General features: G+C 43.3%; 1 protein-coding gene across 1 annotated transcript; it reads right to left on the bottom strand.

The window, feature by feature from the left end:
• Nucleotides 1–1,344: 1,344 nt before the first annotated feature.
• Nucleotides 1,345–20,679, bottom strand: unc119a1 (unc-119 lipid binding chaperone a1; the record flags this gene model as incomplete). The annotated part of the gene is made up of 5 exons (XM_084443229.1): nucleotides 1,345–2,578; nucleotides 2,857–3,029; nucleotides 5,055–5,148; nucleotides 5,562–5,675; nucleotides 20,385–20,679. 5 exons carry the CDS (start codon nucleotides 20,677–20,679, stop codon nucleotides 2,466–2,468), a joined length of 789 nt encoding a protein of 262 aa, XP_084299355.1. The 3' UTR covers nucleotides 1,345–2,465.
• Between the last annotated feature and the right edge of the window lie 1,936 nt (nucleotides 20,680–22,615).

Here is a 22,615-nt window from a genome sequence, read left to right as displayed (position 1 = left end):
AATATGATGGTACTCATCCCTACTAGTTGAAGACAAACATGCTATATTACTGTACATTAGGGAACAGAGCCTCAGAGTAGAAAGTGTTTCCCCAATCCCAGTCGCATCCTCTGTGAATCAAGCTACAGTGCTAGGGTAGCCCATATACAATGACCCTAGATTTGCACCTACAGTAAGTACAGTACTTGCAGTGGCCATGCAACTGTTAAATGTTCAGCTGATGCAGATTTTTTTTTAAACGTTTTCTTGTCTTCACCTGTTTGGAATGTTGTACCACAAAAGTCAACAGAGGGTGGCAGCAGAGAGCTTTACAAACCAGAAGACAAACCGTGACGATGATGATAGATTAGAGATATGAATACTATATAAATATGATCAGTAACATTTTAACTTAAGTTGACATTGATTACTATGTAATTATACCTGTAGTAACAACATTATAATCAGGCTACATAGGAACATACTTTTGGGAAGGGTGATTTCTTAATAGGTAATATATATATATATATGGGAAATGGGCAACTGAAGGTTCTGTTACCAAAACAAGAAATATAACCCCAAGGTAACATACTTAATCTTAGTACCATTTAATTACATAGCAGTTCCTTTGTATCTACAATGCTCTTACTACAGGTATTACTATGGAGTTACATAGTTTTAATGTCACTTTAATACCTACACAGTATATTTCTAACTTTATATTCTGTAATGCTGCACTCGCCTGAATCACCCTCTTTGTGTGATGTGGTCCACTACTGTAATCTGCTAACTGAGCTGACTGCTACTTGGGTTGTATTTTTCCTGCTGTATAGTTGAAAGATAATGAATGTTATTTAAGAGAGTGACATTCTCAATATTACCAACACTTATTTGTGGTCTCTAAATTCAACAACTTTCTTTTTACCATTCAGGATGAAAGTCGGTATGAAGACATAGAAAACACTAGTTCAGTGCCTGCATACCCTCAACTCATTTATACCTGTACTGTACGGAAACATTCATGTTATTACATTTGTCATGTGTAACTCAGCACAGCCAATATGGTTACCGTAACTACCCTTCTATTTATTTGCTCCTGGATTGATATTTACCTCCATACAATTTCCAATGTCTAAATGGAAACACTATATGTGCGTTGTTCTGGTCTTTTATAGACTGTGCCTAGTAATTCTGCTTGAGTGCTGTAGGTTTATATTTTTTTCATTCTTTGTCTAAATGTAAAGTGCCAAAAAGCACATAACACAATCCAAGGTTTCCCCAAAAATCACATATATTTATTACCGGAGTGGCATTCAACAAACTTTAAATATTTTTTAGTTTTATTTTTTAATACATTTGATTTTACATTAATCACATATATTATAAATAAAGCTGAATATCTCTTGAGACTAAATAGTATGTGCTGGATATCAAAATGAGCGTCTGGTCTGACTTTCTATGGACTATCGCTTAGGTCGGACACTGATGTGGCTTTAAAAAAATACTTTTGACATTGAAGAATTATGAATATCTGGTACACACGACATTCACATTCAGAGAGTACATATTCCCCTTCTACTGCATGTACCCTGTACATGTACTGGTTGACTATCGACATGATCATGATCAATAACATCATAACGTAGTATTCCTATAAAGGACATATCATTCAGATCTACTAATATCTAATAGAAATTCAATCAACGAGTAACACTGACAGACTGACTATTTTAATTTTTTACAAGTTAAAAAAAACGTTAGGAGAAACCTAGTACAAATATAGGTCTCAATATAGAGATCTACAACAACTTCAGAGCACTCTCCTCTCTTAATAATTGGTCCTGGCTGCTGTGTGTCTGTCTCCCCTGTTTAAACACATACATGTCAATAAGATAGCGTGATGATAAGCAGGCCCTCTGTGTCTCTACGTTTCTGTCTTCCTCTGTGTCTTAAAAAAAATGCAGACGGAAGTCTTCATAAAACACACTAGACACGTCCAAACTCACTCACTATTGTTGGTCCCTACTGTATCAGTTGTGCTTTTATTCTGAAAAGATCTGCCATGTCAAGCGGGAACAATCGTTGGGACAACCTGGGATGAGGTCCAGCTTCTGTGTATGTTCACCTGTTTGTGACTACACCATTGTTTTACACTCTCTGACACACACACACACACACACTCACACACACACACACACACACACACACACACACACACACACACACACACACACACACACACACACTAACACAGAGCCATCAAAGATTGTAGAAATCTTAAGGGGTCAGGGGATAACAAGCAAAAAGAGAATTTTGATTGGCTGACGATTGTCAGTAGGGTGAGTTTTGGTGAGAGAGAAATTCATCCATTGGGATGAGAGAGCGTCCGCCAGTCCTGTACTCGTGGCCTGTCCATCAGTCCATCTGTCCAGAGGGGTTTTTAGTAGGGGTGGGGGGTGCCTCGGGGGAGAGGGAGTCCTATATTCCTATGGACCTCCACTGTAGGAGTAGTCTGCCTTGTTGTGCATCACCAGCTTGTTGTCCACAAAGTAGAAACTGTCAGACTGTGTCTCGTAGGGGTGCAGAATCATCTCCCGCACTGAGGGAGTACGGAGAGGAAGCAGATATTAGGGTTCTGTGATTTCATCTCCTGGTTTCCTATTTTAATAGTAATAACAGCTATGAAATGTCACGTGGGATGTTTTTTTCTCATCTGAATAATTGTGTCTGCCCACGTGCCGAAGTGTGTGTTACATTCATGTCAATTAAATACTGTAATATAAATCATCTCCCCGAGATAACACTGTTTAATGTGAGTGTGTGTGTGTGTGTGTTTATGTGCGTGTGCATATGTTTATCTAGTGTGTGTCTACTCACTGATCTCCTCAGACAGTGTGGGAAACTCGTAGATGTGCTCGCAGGTGTTCTTGCTGCTGGGCATGCAGAAGCCAAACTCAAAGTCAAAGCTCTTGAGGAGTTTCTCACGGAAATAGTGCCTCTCGATCATCCGGAAGTTATTGATAGGCATGTCTCCCACGGTGAACTCCACTCTGCAGACAGACAGGAAGAGAGAGGTTTGGGTATCGTAGAGAAAAGCACACTTTTTGGTCACATTTGAAAATGATTACCTAGAGGAATTAGAAGAACTTCAATTTAGAAAAATCAGAGAAAAAAAACAACAGGCGAAGCTGAGATTTTCCAGCTTCAGCGAATAAAGCAACGTCAGCAAATAAAGCAACGTTGGCGTCGGTTATGAAAATTCATCCTTAGCAGTAGTGGAGGGAGCCGGGGGGCCAAAGGGGCACCCGCCCCGGGCCCACAGTCCTAAGGGGCCCATCTTGGGCCCAAGACTGAACATGCATTTTTGTTGTATTGTTGAATATTTCGAATAAAGTTCGTGTAGAGTGTCTTGATTGCGGCAAAAAATAAAATGTTAAAATAAAAAATAAAAAATTACTGTTTTGTCGTTGACACCCCCTTAGAAGCATACTCCCTTAATAGGGGCCCAGTAGATCTGAGACGCTTGTGAGCAGTAACCGTTTGAAAGTGCAGTGCTGCTACCTGTATGATCGGTTAGACTTGAGCTGTAGCTGTAGTAGCACTGAAGCGGAAAGCGGAAAGACAGATGAAAAATCTGGTGGCCTCGTGTGTTCCCCTGACAAATGTCTTTTCCACTACTCAACCCTCCAAGACTACTGCTAGCATTAGCCAAGCAAACGAAGCAATGGATGTTAGCTAGCAAGGACGAGGAGAACGCGGCAGCTAGCAACGTACAGGTAGCTGTGGAAAACAATGCAGATTTGGATTAAATAAATGATGAAGACACAGATGATGAAAATGTTGTTGATGATCCTGATGATAATGATACGGCTGCTAGTAGCCAAGCAAGAAAATGTTAGTGGTGGTGATGGGGATGATGATGTTGATGTTCAAGATGATAGTACAGAAACTCCAGTGGCTAGGCTGGAGATGGACAAAAATGTTGCTGCTTGTGTTGTAGACCGCTGTGTCTTCTTGATTATATTTATTATTGTGACACACTGCTTGAACACTTAGTAGTCTGTGTGCCCGCTAGTTTTGTCTGCTGTATTTTTCATCCTTTATCTGACTGAGGTTTGAGCAAATTATGGGTTCAAATCCATTGTGCCGACCATAGTGCTGAAATAGCCTGTCAGAAGTTGTGTTGCTTAAATATCAGCAGGCCACCATTTATTGATATATCCACGGCGCTGTCCATGGTGCTGAAATAGAACACCTAATTGTAATCTGCATTTCTTTCCGTTCCGTCTACGTAAGTTTCCCTTGGATCTGTCTTGCATCTCCATACACTATGAGGTCGCCGCCCCCTCTGTAATGAACCATTAGCTCCGCCCTGATCCTTAGAAATGCTAAGCTCCACTACTGTATAACTGTACAATTGGCCTTGCACTGGTTGTTGGACTCATTCAAGGGAACATGGAAAAACACACATTCACACATGCAGTTCCTGATAGTAGCTGATATTACCTGGTTGTCTTAGATTCTTCCTGACTGCCCTTTTCCAGCTCCCTTTTCCTCTCTCCATCTCTCTCTGACCAGCTCTTTCTCTATCCATTCCCTGCTGTTTTTTTCCTCCTTAGGCAATGGCAGCAAAACAGACACACACACTTCTCACTCTCCGAGAATAGCCTTAACACCCCTCCCCATCTGCCTCTTCTCAGACCAGCAGGCCCCTGAATCACCCCCACATACAGTACTTAACTTGCTCAGGCCTGAGGACACAATGTCTAATGATCTCTGTCTCGTCCCCCTCCATGCACACAGAACACCACACACACACACACACACACACACACACACACACACACACACACACACACACACACACACACACACCCCTAACAGTGACAGTAAGTGTATTGTATATATGCACAACAGTTTGTGTGACACAACACAATCAGTTAATACTTTATTATTATTGTTATAATAATAATAATAATAATAATAATAATAATAATTATTATTATTATTATTTAAAATATCAGATGCCAACCCTCCTGGTGCGCTGCCTGGCAGCCATTTTGGATGTGACTTACGTGGCTCCAACCTGACGCAGCTGCAGGAAGGCAGGGGTGAATTGGTAACGGACAAAGCGGCCGGCGTTTGGGTCAAAGTGCTTCTTGTCGCCCGCTGTGGGTTGGAAAAAAAAGATGGCGTTAAGAGACCATGAGAGAGACCATGCACCTTTGAAGAGCTCTTTTGTATTCCTTGAATGGCCGTGTGCTGGAACATTCAGAATCACCACCCCTGGTCAATTCACAACCCCCCAAAATATACATATATGGAGGGAAAAAATGACAGGCAAAACCCCAAATGTTTTCGGGTTCAAAATCTGAAATCCTTTCCATTTGTAGGGCTTGCAGTGGGTGGGGCTCACAGCCCATTGGTTCCATTGTGTCAGACCAGAACAATCAAGCACATATAAGTAATTCAAATGATTTCAAACAGTTTCTTGACAGAATGTCTGGCATCTACGTCCCGTGAGTCTACAGTATTGGGGTTCTACAGTATTGGGGTTCTACAGTGTATTGTGTAATGCTCACGCAGGGCTGGAGGTTTGGTGATCTCAAACAACACAGTCCCTGTCTCCATGTCGCGGATCTTGAACCTTGTGAAGTCAATCATATGCACGTTCTCGTCTGGAGAACACAGGTAGTCTGAAAAAGAGAAAACAACTGTCAGTGAATGAGTACTGTACATCAGGTCTGCATAAGAAAACAGCAACTACACAAGAAAATGGAAGCATTACATTACATTACATTACAATCATTTAGCAGACGCTTTTATCCAAAGCGACTAACAATAATTGCATTTAACGTAGGAAAAGCCAACGTACTACTACTGTACTTGCCAGAACTCACAAGTGCATCTTCTCTCTAAAACAAGTGACTAAGAGCATAATCTAGTGCTGAAGGCAAAGTGCAAGTGCAACATTGCATCATTCTCAGTGACCTAAGGGCAGGTTCGTGCTTTCCTGGCTGGGCTGTCAAATCAGCTAGATGTGATGCTCTAAGCTTGTTGATTTTACTTCTAGCAACTATTTATTAAAAAAATTATCTGCAAATGCAAATGCCCTCTCCAAAACCTTTCATTATATTAGCACACCCTGTATGTCCTCATAAGGCATGGAATACAAGTATACTGTGTTGAAATGAGACTTCCCCCTGAGACATTCCCAGCAGTCCCCTAATGTAGCTACTGTAAGACAGCAGTGTCAGCCATGTTGGAAGTGTGTTAGTGTCTAGGGGCAGGCCTGTGAAACTCACTCCCCATGTGGCTGGATTAGATTTAAGAGGCTTACATTGTTTCATCATCATGTGGACAGATTGGAAGGCGCTAAGGGGATTGGGGGAAACTATACATTGTGCGCTGACGTCCCCTCATACGCCTGACGTCCCCTCATACGCCTGACGTCCCCTCATACGCCTGACGTCCCCTCATACAGGGCTCCCCTCAGGGCTCAATCTTTCACACCTCAATGCCTCTTTTTCAGCAGTGATGAGGTAAAAGGTAAAAGTTTGGCTTGAGTAAAAGTTTTGTTTTGATGAAACAGCTGAGCAACGTCTGCCGTCTGCTCACACAAGCGGATGCAATCACAAATACTTGACTTGGTTCTCTGCCGTCCACAGGGTTAGGAAACAGATGGGACAAACTTGCCTTAGCCAATCGCCAGGGGATATTTTTAGTCTTCCTGTCACCTACTATACACATGCAAAGTGGTGAGTGTGTGTGTGTGTGTGTGTGTGTGTGTGTGTGTGTGTGTGTGTGTGTGTGTGTGTGTGTAGAGAGAGAGAGGAGGGATGCAAGAATTTTAAAGTAATGCCCAGGCTCTGATATCGTTAGATTAATGAATACTGTACCTGTATAATTGTCTGTATATTCTATTCTATTAATGTCCAGGTGAGTGTTTCTCTTGCTGTACAGCAGAAAGAGTAGAGAGGCAGTAAAATATACTTTTTGCTAAATATTTGGGACCAACTACACTCTAAATCTATGGGGCATACAGGCTAGATTGCATGATGCATGGACTCACCTCATGACAACAAAAAATGTGCAAAAATACATTTAGAAATCTATAATAAGATGCTCTTGTTTCCTACCTTCCATGCCCCTCAAAGCATTTCACAGTTTATACAAGCTACTGAGGAAGGCATTTTATTATGCTTGACTGATTGCATACTGTACAGTACTCCTCCAACTATGGTTGTAACTCACACACTGCAAACTCAAGATAGTGTGAAAACTTGCATAATGGGAACGATACCCTGAAATCAATTACACTCCCTCATTTATTGGCTAATGACTTGCCAAGTGTGGAGGAGACATTCAAGTGCTAGTAATGTCTCTGGCTCATTAACCCTCACTGTAAAATGACAATTGATCTGCCTCGAAGCCAGGGGAGAGAGATCTACAGTGTATGTGTTTAGACATAGTCTGATTTGAGTAACTCAATGTTATCCCATGTATTACACATGTGTGTGTGCACGCACGCTTGTGTGTACTAGCTAGTACAGTATTTGTGAGAGCAGACGTGCACCTAAAGGTGCATTAGAGTTTGCGATGGTCTTTGTCTTAAGGCAGCTACAGTAGGTTGGGGTGTTAAGGGGAGAGCACTGAGGGACACAACCCAAACCCAGTACCCAGTCAACAGATTTAGTCCCACTTGTAAGCAGCTCTTATTCCTGGAAATTGGCAGCACAAACTGTGATTTTACTTCTGAGGCAAATTTAAGAGGGTTAAGAACTAGAGCAATGCTTTGTCAAATGGGTTAATTTGATGTGTGGGGCTAGTCTGTATAGTGAGAATATTAATCCAAAATCTGACTATTTCTCTAAGAACAGGAGGAAAACAATAAAATTACTGAACCACTAACAACACGAAATGTATACTTCTTCTAACACTATTCACTAATGTAAATAGTGTGTGTAGGTGAAGTGACACTGTGGTTGCAAAGCACATGAAAGAACACAAGTTTGTTTGAACACCTCTAAAATCTGGAGCAACTCAATAATTTAAGTTACAATACAACTTGAACATACACTCCCAGATGTTCTCAAACCATATACAGAGCATCATAGAAAAACAGACACGATATATGTATTGCACAGTAGGTCAATTCACCACAGGTGTTATAAATATTCCCAAAAATGAGCTTCAAAACATTTGAAAGTTTTCTTCCAAATCCTAATGAGGGCATAATCACTGGGCCCTACGATAGCATCAGCATCTCTCAAAGAGAGAATAAGAGAATGAGACCATGGATGTCTTATAAGCAGTTCTACCATTTACCATCTGTCTGTCAGTCAAAACCAAAGGCTCCACTCACATATCTGGAGCCATGACAACTAATATGGGCATAGAAACCGCAGTTACCCGGGCAACTCTGGCACTCATGGTGCATGGCAGCGGCAGCATGACTTCCTGTGATGACCGATAAGAGGCCTGTTCTCTGAACATGAGATGGGCACCAATCAGCTACAGTATGCCAGGTAGGAAAGGAACAGTATGTACAGTACTGTGTTCCCTGCTACCCAGTACAAAGGGTGCATCTCAATTGTCCGAAGTGACATCCTCCTCCTGCGTAATCCCTCTTTCATCTCTGCTGAGAGGGTGCCTAGCCATACTAGAAGTACACCTTTGTCCAATCTCATTGAAGGCAGAAAAGGAGATAAGGTAAGTGAGCTACATAAGAACACTGAAATGCACTTAATGGCCATCTACAGGTGACATGACCACAGTCTGGTCCGACTTGTCCACCAAAGAGGTTTTAACACATCATGTAGAACTACTGAATGAAGTAAAATCTCATTGTAAGATCACAGAGGTTTGATGCAGGGCATGATAAAAGGAGCATGATAGAGCACCAACCTGTCACATGAAAGTAGATCAAAATGATAGCTGTCTGTGGCTGTGTATGCCTGGACGCGACCAATTCAGTCAATTCAACATCCAATGAATCAGTCAACCAGATGTCTCCATTCTTCTGTGTTATTGCTTCAATACCAGTTGTGGTGTCTACATTTCATAACACCGAAAGCTCTCATAAATTAATGATATCTGACTGTTTATTCAATAGGTTATAGTTGGAAATCAAATTCTCTCTCATGCTGTTCTATCAACCAGCATCGACTCTCACCCAGTACAGAGGCTAGATTAGGAGGCCGAGCATGGCTGGTGTTTAAGAACTGAATCTGCGCTGTGATCGTCAACCAGCTGGGTCTCTGAACAGGCAGTTGACTGACAGATGCTCTGGGGGTGGACTGACCAGGCCTGGCCCCCGTGCCAAGTCTTCCCTGGAGAAGGCTGTCCCCATCCAAGTACAGGACAGAATTACAAGTGACAGGTGTCTAAATCATGTCTAGCTACACGATGCTCAATCCAGAAATATTGTTAACCGAGAATTTGATTTTCAATGGTAACCTATTGAATCTCAGAGATTCAGAGCTTCTACAGCAATAATACACATTACCCAAAGTTGTTATCACAAAGCAGTTTACACCAGACATCCAAAAGCGTTGGAGCCAACTGCCAATTGGCTTTGAAGAGCGCTATAATTACAGCTATTTCTTTCTACAGTAGTTCTCCAATTACCCCACTGAGCAAAGCATCCTGCTGAAGATCATATGGTAGATGTTGCATGTCAAAGCTCAGTAAAAATGATTACTGATATCATCCTTTTCCGATCTTTGCGATTGGTTGCCTAGGCTACAGTACATTTCTACCTAGTCACAACAACGCTGGACATCTGTTTCGAAAACACAGGAAGGACAGGAAAATGGCATGACAACAAATTTGGCGTGAGTCATTTTCTGGGTGAAGAATGGGCCCTATTCATGCACATAGAGTACTCATCCTTGGATGGAAGGGGGGGGGGTGGCAGAGAGAGAAGGTAGGAGAGAAGGGAGGGAAAGGTTTGAGCAGCCTCAAATACTGTATGTGACGGAAGCAGATCCAATACAGTATGTCATTTTTTTACACAAGAAAAAAAAAGTGGAAGTGGAACTGTTTCATGCAATCAAATGTGTACAGTTCAGCTTTAACATTAAATAGCCTGCTGAAAAGCACTGTGAATCATTTTGTCTTTTTCAGTTTCAACATCGTAAGACTTGCTATCAATCTTCCAGCATGTTCCAGGCAAAAGGGACAGGTAATGGGGCTGTGTTGCACCTCAAAGACAATGGATTTTCTCAGTAAGCTAGTGGAATATCTACCAAAAATAAACATTCAACCTGCTGGATCTGCAGACATGGGACAGCTCAGCTTGACAGATGAATGAGGGGTGACACTGGTGCAACATTGGGCGTCTTTATGTCCTACACATACCTTCTCCATGCTGTTGACTTCAGCATCACAAGATGTATTAGATTAGACGATGCTGAGCCTGACATGGTACAGTACTACAGTAGGCAAAGGCATTCATCATCATTACTCCCACAGATGTGAGCAGTGTTACAGTATGTCTGTTGGTTAGAGCGTGGCCCTAGTCCAAGTCCTGCTAGAATTACACACATCTATATAAAAAAGCAAAAGATTCACTATACTGTAAATAACTTTCAACAGAAGTGTATCTTGAGTGGTACATAAAATTGTAGAAATATAAAACATGATATTAGTCACGAACAGTAGTGTCGTTTTCAGTGAGGGAGGATGTTGAAGTGACAATTTGTTAACCACAAAATGGAAGAGGTTAGAAATGTTCAGTCCATCTTATTTCCCAAACTGTACAGTATGTACAGTATTCTGCATATACTGTAGTAGAAAACACACTGAACAATGAATAGTAGTGCTTGATGTAATGATAGACTGATCCAGGTTCTAGCAGCATTTCTATGGTCTGGTCTGTGACTCTGAGGTCTGTAGGCCCGTTGTATCACCCAGGGTGCTACAGTAGAGTAGATTGACTTTTTTGCTTCTAGATGAATCTTTATATGGGACTGTGAATGCTGTCGCCACAGTAGAGCGTGCGTGTGTGCTTAATGGGCCTCCCTGAGAGTGTGCATGAAGAATGAACCACTGTGGCTTTGTTGTGTGTATTATGGAGTGGTGATCTATGTGTATCTATTTGCCCGGCTGCATTTGATTAAAGGTGCTCTAAAGACGGGATTAAAGACATTTGAATGGGTTGTGGGTATGTAGTTGTGGGTATGTAGTTGCTTAGAGAGTGTGTGGGAAGATAAGTGTCAATACTGAATATGATGTGTTCCCAGACTTTGACCGTGTCTCTATCAATATGTACTTTAGAGGTTGCACCATATGGTTGATTAGACCTGGAAGCCCTGTGTGTGTGTGTGTGTGTGTGTGTGTGTGTGTGTGTGTGTGTGTGTGTGTGTGTGTGTGTGTGTGTGTGTGAGAGAGAGAGAGCGAGAGAGAGAGAGAGAGAGAGAGAGAGAGAGAGAGAGCGTGCGCACCAGAGGGTGTACTGCAGGCGTCTCTGAGGCTTCTCTTTCTCTCACAACCTGAGAGCGCCACTTCACTTGCTTCAACACTGTCACCTAGCAACGCCGCCTTCTGATAGCAAGCCAACTGTATCTGTCTGCTCCGCTGTGTCCCTCTCCTCTCCACCTGGCCGCTCTGCGCCAACAAGGACCAGGAAACATGGCCCAGGTTAGGCTTCAGCCAAACGCTACTGAAACACTACATTACAGGTAGTTGTATGAAGCGGTGTCTTGTGCTGTGTGGAGTCTTCCATGTCCAGGTTTCCGAGGACATTTCACAGCTGCCAGCTTACACAGCGTTCCAAAGGCATCCACTTTGCCTTGAATGTGGAACACATTCAGATGTATTGCAACCTAGGCTTCTCGCTCCAAAATGCATTCTGTAAGTACGGTGTGAGTCCATAATATAGAATACATCTTGTGATAGTACTGTAGCTACTACTGTATATGGACTTAATCCATGTTCCAGGTACTGTATGCTTCATGCGCCATGTTCCCTCTGGTGCTCTCAATTTGATATAATGTAAAGCATTGAATCATCCACACCTGGACACTTCCTAATGAACTAGCATTATCATACAGTCATACATTTAACTCCAAGTGCTCTACAGCTCACAGGAGTAGCAGAGGGTAAAGAGTTTAAAGTCTGAGTCATGCAGCTCTTGCTTTTGGGGACCTGTCTGACACCCAAGATGGCTGCCTGTGGCATTCATAAACGGCAAGTGAGTGCCATTTATAGCCGCTAATCCCTGAGATTAGCCAGGAGTTAGCGCTTTTTCAGCCTCAATGCTCCAAGCACTTCTTTCTTTTGATTCAGCCTGAGCAGCCTATCGATGTGTACTGCTGTTACATACTGTATTCTATCAGGCAAGTGAGTGTGGCCCCGTAAACCACATGGGAACATTTGCTTAAGGCGTGTCCAAACAAAAAACTGGTTTGAGTTATATACTATACCCAAGGGGACATAGAAGCCACATTCGCACAGTGGTTAGCGTACAGTATTTGAACAGGACCCGGTTACACTGTGCACCTCAACATGTCTTTTAATGATGGAGCCTGCAGGGCTACTGGCTGGCGGAGAGGTTCACTGAGAGGTGGTGTTTCTAACAGCTGAATGCAGATAAGATCCCCTCCTCTTATTCTCCTCTGTGGTCTGTGCATGTGTGTGTGTGGGTGTGTGTGTGTGTGTGTAGCTGGTCTAGGAAGAGAGAGGACGTAGCTAAACTAGATCTCTGCCACTCTCAGTAACATCATTCAGACACTGTCACTGTCAGGCCGGAGTTGGAATGAGATTATACTGTATGAGGGAGGATGAGGTGATCATCATCGGCTCATCCACAGACGGGCCTCCCATCCTCGTCTCCAGTTATCCCGGTCCTCCATACACCTGGCGATCTCATCGGTGGTCTCCACTTACGCCTCCATCTTAATTATGTCCACAAATGTTTTGGTAGGACGTCCTTGCAAGTTGCGTCTGTGCCATGGAGATGGCTCCCATAACACCAGCTTGCTGGCCAGAAGCTCACAGTGTCTGTAGCAGTGCGCAGCCAGCCTCATTCTCCTTGCTGCTATCTTCCCACTGAAGAGGATGAGGTGAGACAATGATGAGTTTTGTGAATAGAAATTCACTTTATGAGTCGATGAAATCCTTCGAGAATAATTAGCGGTTCATTTCTCAAGACTGGATTAACGGAGATGAAATGAGAATTACCTCAACCCTGGTCTATTATGTAAGCTAAGGGGAAGGCCATGACACATTCTTGTCCACCTTGATATATGACAATGAGTGGGATTGGGGTGATTTGTATTTATGAAAACATATGTTTTAAGTAATTAAAATAGCTCATAAAAGGGCCTGTTTTAGTTTTTGTTAAACTTTAGTTGTTAACACGTGAATACATATATAACCAGGTGATACATGGTGAACATTTAGGCTAGGGCCTGTAGCATCTCTGTACCTGGTCTCTCTGCAGGTACACTACCTGCCTGAGCACTCGGTATTGCTGCTGTTGGTGCTATATGTAGGTCCAAGGTTAACCAATCACACTCAGGTCACATCACACTTAGGGAGCGAACATCACGTCTTGCACAGTGTGCACACTACTGACTTACAGGAATCGAAAGATAGACCCCTCCCTGTCTGTCCGCCTCCCGCCCCCACCCCCTCCCTTCACATACACACACACAAAAACCACCATTTCCTGTTATTGATATTTTGGTAATATCTAATATCAAGGCCTGTCATGCACCTAATTGCGCAATTCCACTTCACAACATGTCACCAAGGGGGGTGAATAGCTGAATGCAGGCCTCGCTGCCTCTTGAGTTATGCAGGTGGCTTTAACTGACTCAAGTGGTTCTCACATTGACAGAGGACAGAATTAGAACATATCAAGCACGCCAACTGGGGATTGGCTAGAATGGGCATTGGGTGGGGTGGAGGGGGCGCGTTGTTGCTGAATGGATTAACTGAATGATCTCAGTGGAGATGCATACATGCCAGTGACAGTTAACTACAGTATGACCCAGTCCAACAAGATGGAGGTCAACAGGGCCAAGGGGAGGTTTGTTGAATGGTCTGAGGAGAACCAGCTCCAACTCAACATCAGCAAGCCCAAGGAACATGGTGGTGGGCTTCAGAAGGAACAAGAGGCATTCAACCCCCATTACCATCCAGGGGGAGGAAGTTGAGATGATGGACTCATACTCATAAGTTCCTGGGAGTGCACCTGAACGACTGGACTGGACTGACAACACTGAGGCCCTCTCCAGGAAGGGACAGAGCAGACTGTTCTTCCTCAGGAGGCTCAGGTCCTTTGATGTGCGTAGCAGGCTGCTGTGGATGTTCTACCAGTCTGTTGTAACCAGCACACTGTTCTTTGCTGTCACCTGCTGGGGAGGCGGCCTCAAGCCTGGGGAGTCAAACAAGCTGAACAAGCTGGTGAGGAGGGCCAGCTCTGTTGTGAGGCAACAACTGGACAGCCTGGAGTCTGTGGTGGAGAAGAGGAGGAGGGACAAACTGAGTATTTACGGCTCTGCATTTACAGTGTTACCATGTATTGGAAAAGAAAAAAAGATCTATATATGAACAGTCACATTAAGATACAGTGGTTAGGAGTCCCCTACTAGCCTATGTACTGTTGTATTTACCAGTACTACAAGAGTCTTGTCAAGTTCTTGTCCCTGACCAACAAGAGAAGAGGAAACATCAATACAAACGACATCCTGCCCAAACTCCTCCATCATTAATCTGGCTGAGAAGCTCATCCATGGTATCAGGGTGGGCGGGGTTACAGCAGCCCTTCAGCCAGCCAGGTGCAAATACAGACATGAAGAGTTAGTACAACGGGAGTTTACAAGGCAGATCACACAAAGCCTAAGGCTGAGATAGAATATTTGAGTACAGGGCTCCAGTGCCTCTCTCTGACAGCTTTCCCCTGGCTAGCAGTGATATCTACAGTAGCACTTCCCTGGGGCCTTCACAATCAAAATGTTACCAATTCAGAGAAAGAGCCGACGGCCATTTTGAAAGCTACTCTGTGATTACAGGATTTAGTGCAGGAGTCGGAAATAATTTGAATATCAAGCTTACAAAGACTAAAGCCTATCATACCATGGGGCTTTTGTAGCTCTGATACAAATCATCTTGGTTTGTCACATCATCCTATTCAAAGGTTGGACTCACACATAGGCCTATAACAATTATTACAGAATCATCAAACTGTGATTTTATAAGGAAATTGCAGTTATTTTTATGAACCGCGACTATGCATTTTTCATTTCAACATTTAGATGGAGCACTACAGTGATATTTAATAACAGTTGTAGTTCCAGACAGTGGCTGTTGTGTATGATAGCTTCTATGCAAGCTAGCTAACTAACGTAGCTACTGTAGCAAGAAACTAAACCAAACCAGAGGCTCTCACTCACTCACTCACTCACTCACTCACTCACTCACTCACTCACTCACTCACTCACTCACTCACTCACTCACCCACCCACTCACTCACTCACTCACTCACTCACTCACTCACTCACTCACTCACTCACTCACTCACTCACTCTTGTACTTAAATGATTGTTTGAACATTTTTTGCTGCTGATCGAAATAAACTATCCATTCATTCATATCAGTAGTAAAAACACACTTTCTTTCATATGAGTGAACGCTGAGGACCACAGGAGGATGTCATGGTGTGCTGGATATATAAAGTACTGCAGACCAGGGACCATCATTTGCATAAAACTCTCAATCTCACTTGAGCAGTGAATCAACATGACCAATCAGTTGAATGTTGATTTTCAGTTGATGTTCATCCACTCACATATGCGCACACACACACACACACACACACACACACACACACACACACACACACACACACACACACACACACACACACACACACACACACACAGAGAAGCAGCAGCAGCAGCAACAGCAGCAGGTTAGAATGGAAATATTAGTCCATTGATGAAGACACACTCTGCCACTGTGGTGGTGGGTATTAACCAAGCCAGAGAGCTGCACTGGCTTCACACCCATTACATGGTAAATGGACTGGACTTATATAGTGCCTTTCTACCTTAATGGACAAAGTGCTTTACAATGGCCTCTCATTCACCCATTCACACACCAATGGCAGCACGCTGCCATGCAAGGTGTGAGCCTACTCATTGAGAGCACTTTGGGGTTTGGTGTCTTGCACAAGGACACTTCGATATGTGGACAGGAGGAGCCAGGACTCGAACTGACCCTGCGGTCATTCATTGGACGACCCGACTCCACCTCCTTAACCACAGTCGGCCCATTGGCGACCTGAGCCTGTCCTTCTAGGAACAGCCATAATGCATTCTCAATTATCCAATCAGCCCAACTAGAGTCAGAATACACCTTGTATTACATATTGGTTTTGGACACCAAGTGGTGTTTCATGGCAAATGACATCACTGACAGCAGCAGCCAATGCATCCAAAGTGGACTAAGGCAGAAGCTGACCTTTATCTCGTTGCTATCAGAAGCTCCCTCGAGAGCCCTCAGTATTGAGGACACACCACTGCTCTCAGCAGACATATGCCGGTTGAGTTTAGCTATAGGATCCCAACAACACTCCAGACTCAAGGACTCGCAGTCAGGAGGACAGGCGAAACACTGGAGACCGCATCCTCTCACCATCACAGTGAATGACCCTCATACACCCATAAGCCAGTGACAGCTTGTATAGAGCAGATTTAAAGCGGGCCACAGCGATCAATTTTAATTAAAGCTGTGGCCATTGAGGTGACAGGCTTCAAAGACAGAAAATACAGTCAGGGGGATAGGGTTGCTGTTTTTCAGCAGGCAGGTGGTGCAGTATTTCCTGATAGGGGGATCTCCAGAGGTGACTGGGCTTGGAATAAAAGGTCTGAAAGAGATGAAGTCACAAAGGCAATGCTTTACCTTTCAAATTATCCCTTGTACAAATCATTGAAAGCAAGTGAAGGGGACACAAGACAAATGCTGATGGTTACAGTGAGGAAATATGCTACCTGATATACTGCTCTTGAAGGAATAGAATGTAATAGAATTGTAGCCTATATTGTAGAAATGTAATTCCATCTGTCACAAGCACTTTGTCTTGCTTTGCCCCACAGACACACACACACACCATATCAAAATACCTATATATCTAAATATCTTTATTTACTGTATTAAACCTAGTAAACAACTGAGAAGTCAATAGGAGCCAAATAAGGTGTATATTGTGGGACTCATTAGGCCTATTAGTGGCCTAAGGCTGGAAGAAGGCTTATAGGCACTGCAGTCCACCACACTTTTACTGGTAGAGTTTGAACTATACTCCAGAACCTAGAGCTCTCCTGATGGGAGAAACATAGCAAACAAAACAGAAAAAAAAGCCGGAATTATGCTGCCTCCTAAGCCATTCTGGACCCAAGGTTATGTGTGTGAGCTGCTTACACAGTTATACATGTGTCCGTAAAATCCGGGGGGGCTGAGGTGAGTGCACCGCAGTACTGAAGTTGCACATGGCCATGAAATTAGCTTTTAGTTGCTGTTATTGACAGGTTTCTTTGATTCTAGGTAATAGTAACAATATTTGCTATGCAATAAATATTTCACTGAATGGTGAATCTTTGGAGGTTGATTGTACAAACTACAGTATAATGGCTCGGTGTGGAAAATCAATAATGGAAATATGAAAATCAAGATAGAAATACATTTCTGAAATAATAATTGCATGTACAGGTATTACCTTGCTGGGTGTATTTGTCTAGGGCCATTCACTTGAATGGGATGAGTCAACCATGAAGACTTGGAGCTTTCTGAATAGATCTACACTTTGAATTCAGATGATAAGTAGCAAGGCCAGAGAACAGACAGATATCTGTAGGTGTGATGAGTAATCACTCATAATACGTCTCTTCAGAAATGCATTACGCTATAAGACAATATAATTCTTTAAAAAATCTAGGCAACAACCTTGGTACACACACAGTTGTTCACTTGTATTCAGACAGACCACCTGCATGAATATTACAATATTTTAGTATAAGTCTACATTGCCCCAAAGTATGAGTTGAAAAACAATATGAAATATATTGACTTACAAACTGACGTATTGTCTTACACACTGTGTCAGAAAACATACGTCTATCCTGAACAAATCCCTGCAAATACAGCATTACTGTATGTTTGCCCTGTTTCTGCACAGTGTGATCCTCTTCTTTCCATCCATCAGTATCCCTAACAATATCCCAATAAGATACCATTTCTCATTTTGTTCCCTGCTCGTGTCGGGGAAACATTGCCTTGCTTATCAGTTCCCTTCCACTGTGTCTGCCTGCCACCCCAAAATGGAGGCTTTTGCCTCCCAAAGCACTGCCATGACAGTCATTTACACAGCAGCAGTGGCCATTTTCTGCTCCAGTATTTTTCAATAAAGGTTATTTTTCTCCCCTCCATAGACTGATGGTAGATGAGTGAATGTCATGATGGTGCCATTCAGCTCTATACAGTGCATGCTGAGATAATCGTCATAGTATAGAGAATAATCTAGAATGTTCTCCCCTTGTTCAACAACACACTGTGTTCTGAGAGATTATGTAAAATGGAGACGGACAACACCAGTGTTGTTTTGGTTGCATGTTGTTTGGATTGTGTGTTATTTGGGGTTGTGTGTACAGTATGTTGTTTGGACTGTGTGTTGTTTGGGGTTGTGTGTACAGTATGTTGTTTGGATTGTTGTTTGGGTTGTATGTTGTTTGGGTTATATTCGGGGGCATTGATTAACTGAAGTGTATCAGGTCAAAGCAGCTCGCTAGATTTCTCCTTTCTGACATAATCCAGATTAGATGTCATGGGAGAGCAGAGATTATGCCCCGTCATGAGTGATTTATGTTTTATCTCACCCTCGCAGCCTTGAAATTGCTCTCCCACTGGGAGCCTCCCAACAGAAACAGACGCAGTGGACAAAAAGGGGATGGCTGTGGACTAGTGTGCCTTTTTGGGAAGAAATCTATGCATTTTTAACAAGATTTGCCCTTCGCTTGACTCTTTAGATAGGCTACCCAAGCGTAGGCCATCTACACACAAACACACACAGTTCTCTCCGATATGACACTATTGACGTGCTGGTGTAATTGAATTGCCTGACTGACTTCTACAGTAACCAAGAAGGCATGGTTGCAGTAGCCTGTGTCTGATGAGCCAGAGGATTGGATCAATTCAAAACCTTTCACGTGGCTCTGTATCTCACAGTTCCTCCGCAGGCCTGCCGTAATCTGAAAGGTGGCCAGATGAAGCAGGAGCCAGAGCGTTACTAGAGGTGGGTGTAATTGTCTGGTTTAAGAACAGGCCAAAGCCACTTGAAAGAAGAATTGGGTGACACCAAATTGACCCCTTGAAATGGATTTATGGATTGCCAGGAGTGTGAATGAGTGTGGAATCAAGTAAAAAGTATGAGACATGACTGCAGCCCTTTGTTGTGTAACCATCTAAAGCAGATCTTTACATAGGCTCTGTCTCAATCTCAGAGCAGACCACTTGTTACCTAAGAGCACACAGGTGCATGATTTAGGAAATTGATTTAGGAAAAATCCAGAATTTTTCATCAACACAGACAAGAGAAGCATTAGAAAGAACATGCACGTTAATCCTGCACTGATCGGGTTCTAAAGGAATAGCCTACTATTCGTAGATAAACGCACGCACATACATGCGTGCACGCACGCACACACACACATACACACACACACACACACGCACACACACACACACAGACACGCACAGACATACACACACACATACACAGGGGTGTGCACATGTAGGCTACACGTACACGTACTCGCACGCGCGCACATACACATAAACAAACAAGCACACACACAGACACGCACGCACACACACACACACACACACACACACACACACACACACACACACACACACACACACACACACACACACACACACACACACACACGCAAAACACAGAGATGTGCATACCTGTGTTCCGGTCAAAATCTGTCAGAGCTGAACAGCCCGACTGTTTTAAAGCTCAGGCTACTCTATCACTGTCCATTAGCTCATCTATGTTGATAATGCATCACAGAAAGCTTCATCTAACGTGGGCAGCATTGTGAGAATAGCCCATAACACCACAATAATTAGTCTATACTGCTCGATAAGTCGCTGTCCAGGGTAGATTGCACTAAAACCGTCCGCCCAGGTGAAAAAATAGCGCAAGAAGAATAATAGCACTAGAAAATATTAATAAGATGAATATAATAATAGGTAACGAATTCCCGCTCTGCTGACCCAACATGAGAGGCTACCCAATGCGAAGAGGAGCGGAAGACCAGGTAGCCTAGTTATTTTACCTGCAACGAGAGAGAGGCTACCCCATCCTGTCAATTATCTAGTGGACTTACTTTCGGTGATCTTCTGTAACCCAAGTACATCCTCTGGCGTTATTACGGGATTTCTTAACAATTCGTCTTCCGTTGTAACCGGGACCCCCGCGTCTGTAGAGTTGCAGCCTTTCTTCACTTTCATTGCCACGAGCGGGTTGGGATACGACTGGCGGGAACTGGGGCTACTGACACTCTCGGTATCTCCACTGCCACGGTTCGTATTATTTGTAGTAGCCGGTTCCTTAGCGCTGCCGTTAGTTGCGTCCTGGCTATTACACACAGCCCCTGTGCTGGTGGTACAAGAATAGCTCATTCTCTGTGCCTCCTCCCCCCTCCCGATCTGGATACAAATCAGCCTCTTTCACTCAAGGCTCAACGGCTCTCTCAGTATCTCTCGGTATTTAATCTAAATCCTAGTTCTTTACAGCGTCTCTCAGTGCTTGTGTGCGTCGGCTGAAGAGCCCGGTGCTGGACGCGCGCGCGTGTGTGGTGGAGACTGGAGAGGGTCCAAAATCTTCAGGTCAATGAGGGACGGCGGGTTGAGTCTCTCGTGTGAAACCACAGACCGTGGTCTCATACAGCAACGTCCCCAGTCTTGTCGCCAACCGATTCAACTAGCGAATATCAAATAGCCTATTCATCTCAGGAGGGCCTGGTGACGTGAGGCTATAAAACATGCAGGTGAAAAAGCTATAGCTTATGCCACTACAAATTTCAGTGCCTGAAGGCTAATTGATGTCAGTTTATGTCAGACAATCAAATAAGGTCTGTTATGTGGCGGCTGTGGCTCAGTGGTAGAGCGGGTCGTCCAATGATTGTAGGGTCGGCGGTTCGAATCCCACCTCCTGCTGTCCACATGTCGAAGTGTCCTTGGGCAAGACACTGAACCCCAATGAGCAGGTTAGCACCTTGCATGGCAGCTGCCGCCATTTGTGTGTGGGTGAATGAGAGGCTTTTTGGATAAAAGCGCTATAAGTGCAGTCCATTTACCATATGTCGTCCTATTCTATGGGTAACAGTAGGCTATGGCTTATGTTGTCAATGTTCAACATTCACAACATTGAATCTAAACCTTAACCTAGTATGGGGATCTAGGCTATTCATATTTCTTACAAATTCACTTCAGGCTACTACTGTACAGTGTTTGAAAGGTGGATAGGTAAGCCCCATCTAGTGATGTAATGATATCCTTGTGAAGCAAGACATTTTCTACATGAAGAACTGAATCATAGCCTATATGAGGTAGAACACTTTTAAAAAGAAAAAATCCAAACAATACATTTGAAATAGGAGACACTGACGGTATTTTACAGATTTGAGGTTTGGAATCTTTATTCTTTTTTTTCCCTTTTTTTATTTATATATATATTTTATTCCATTGGAAAGTTGCTTTCCAGATGCCAGCATCCCTGAGAAATATATAGTGTGATAACACAAATCTACTGGACAACCCCATCACAATGAGGAAGAGGGGTCACCCAACAGGTGGGCATGTCTCCAAAACACCAGGTACAGCAACCCTTCTCTCTTCATACCCTTTCCCCACTTATTGAATTCACTGTCCATGTTCTAGAGTCACATGCCTTTCTTTAAAGACAGCAAATGACAACAGTAGAAGCTTCAGGTGCAATTCTGATGGCAAAGTATCTGAGAACACATGAGGAAACAGTGACACACTCTGGATAATTCAGTTCATAGGATACGGGATATGGATTGGTCAGAGAGCTGTCCATGGTAGCTTTGAGAGGGGAGTAAATTGAGTGTGTATCCCTACTCTCCACTGATCACAGGAGGAGTGAGCGTTGTGATGAACAGGCTTTTCGGCATCAATTAATATATAGCTAAGAAACACATAAGCAAGCTAGATGTTTAAAATCAAAGGCTTGCAGATATGGGAACAAACTAATGAACACAAACTAAGTTGTATTTAAACTTTAACTAATCCCCCTATAACCCTCTATCATAAATACCATACTATAGTTCTGTCAGGCTTCCGTCCAGAGAGCGTAACTGTCACCTCTACCAGTATTATTCAGGCATTGTGGAAGACGGCCTGTACACGAGGCAGTGTGGTGTATTCAACATTGGTGGAGGATGGCCCATTATGCACATACCCTAAATTCTACCAGTTAAAACAAAAGCAGTGGAGCAAGTCTTTTCACTAGCTGTTAGCATCGGGTTGCTGAGTGGCTAATGAAGAAGCTCAGATGGATGGTTAGCTCCAGCTCTCCAGCTACTGTAGCCCAATG

Source organism: Borostomias antarcticus (assembly GCF_949987555.1).
Source record: "Borostomias antarcticus genome assembly, chromosome: 1".
In the NCBI taxonomy this organism is placed as follows: domain Eukaryota; kingdom Metazoa; phylum Chordata; class Actinopteri; order Stomiiformes; family Stomiidae; genus Borostomias; species Borostomias antarcticus.
The sequence above is the reverse complement of the archived record's forward strand: the minus strand, read 5'-3'. Positions and strand labels throughout refer to the sequence as shown.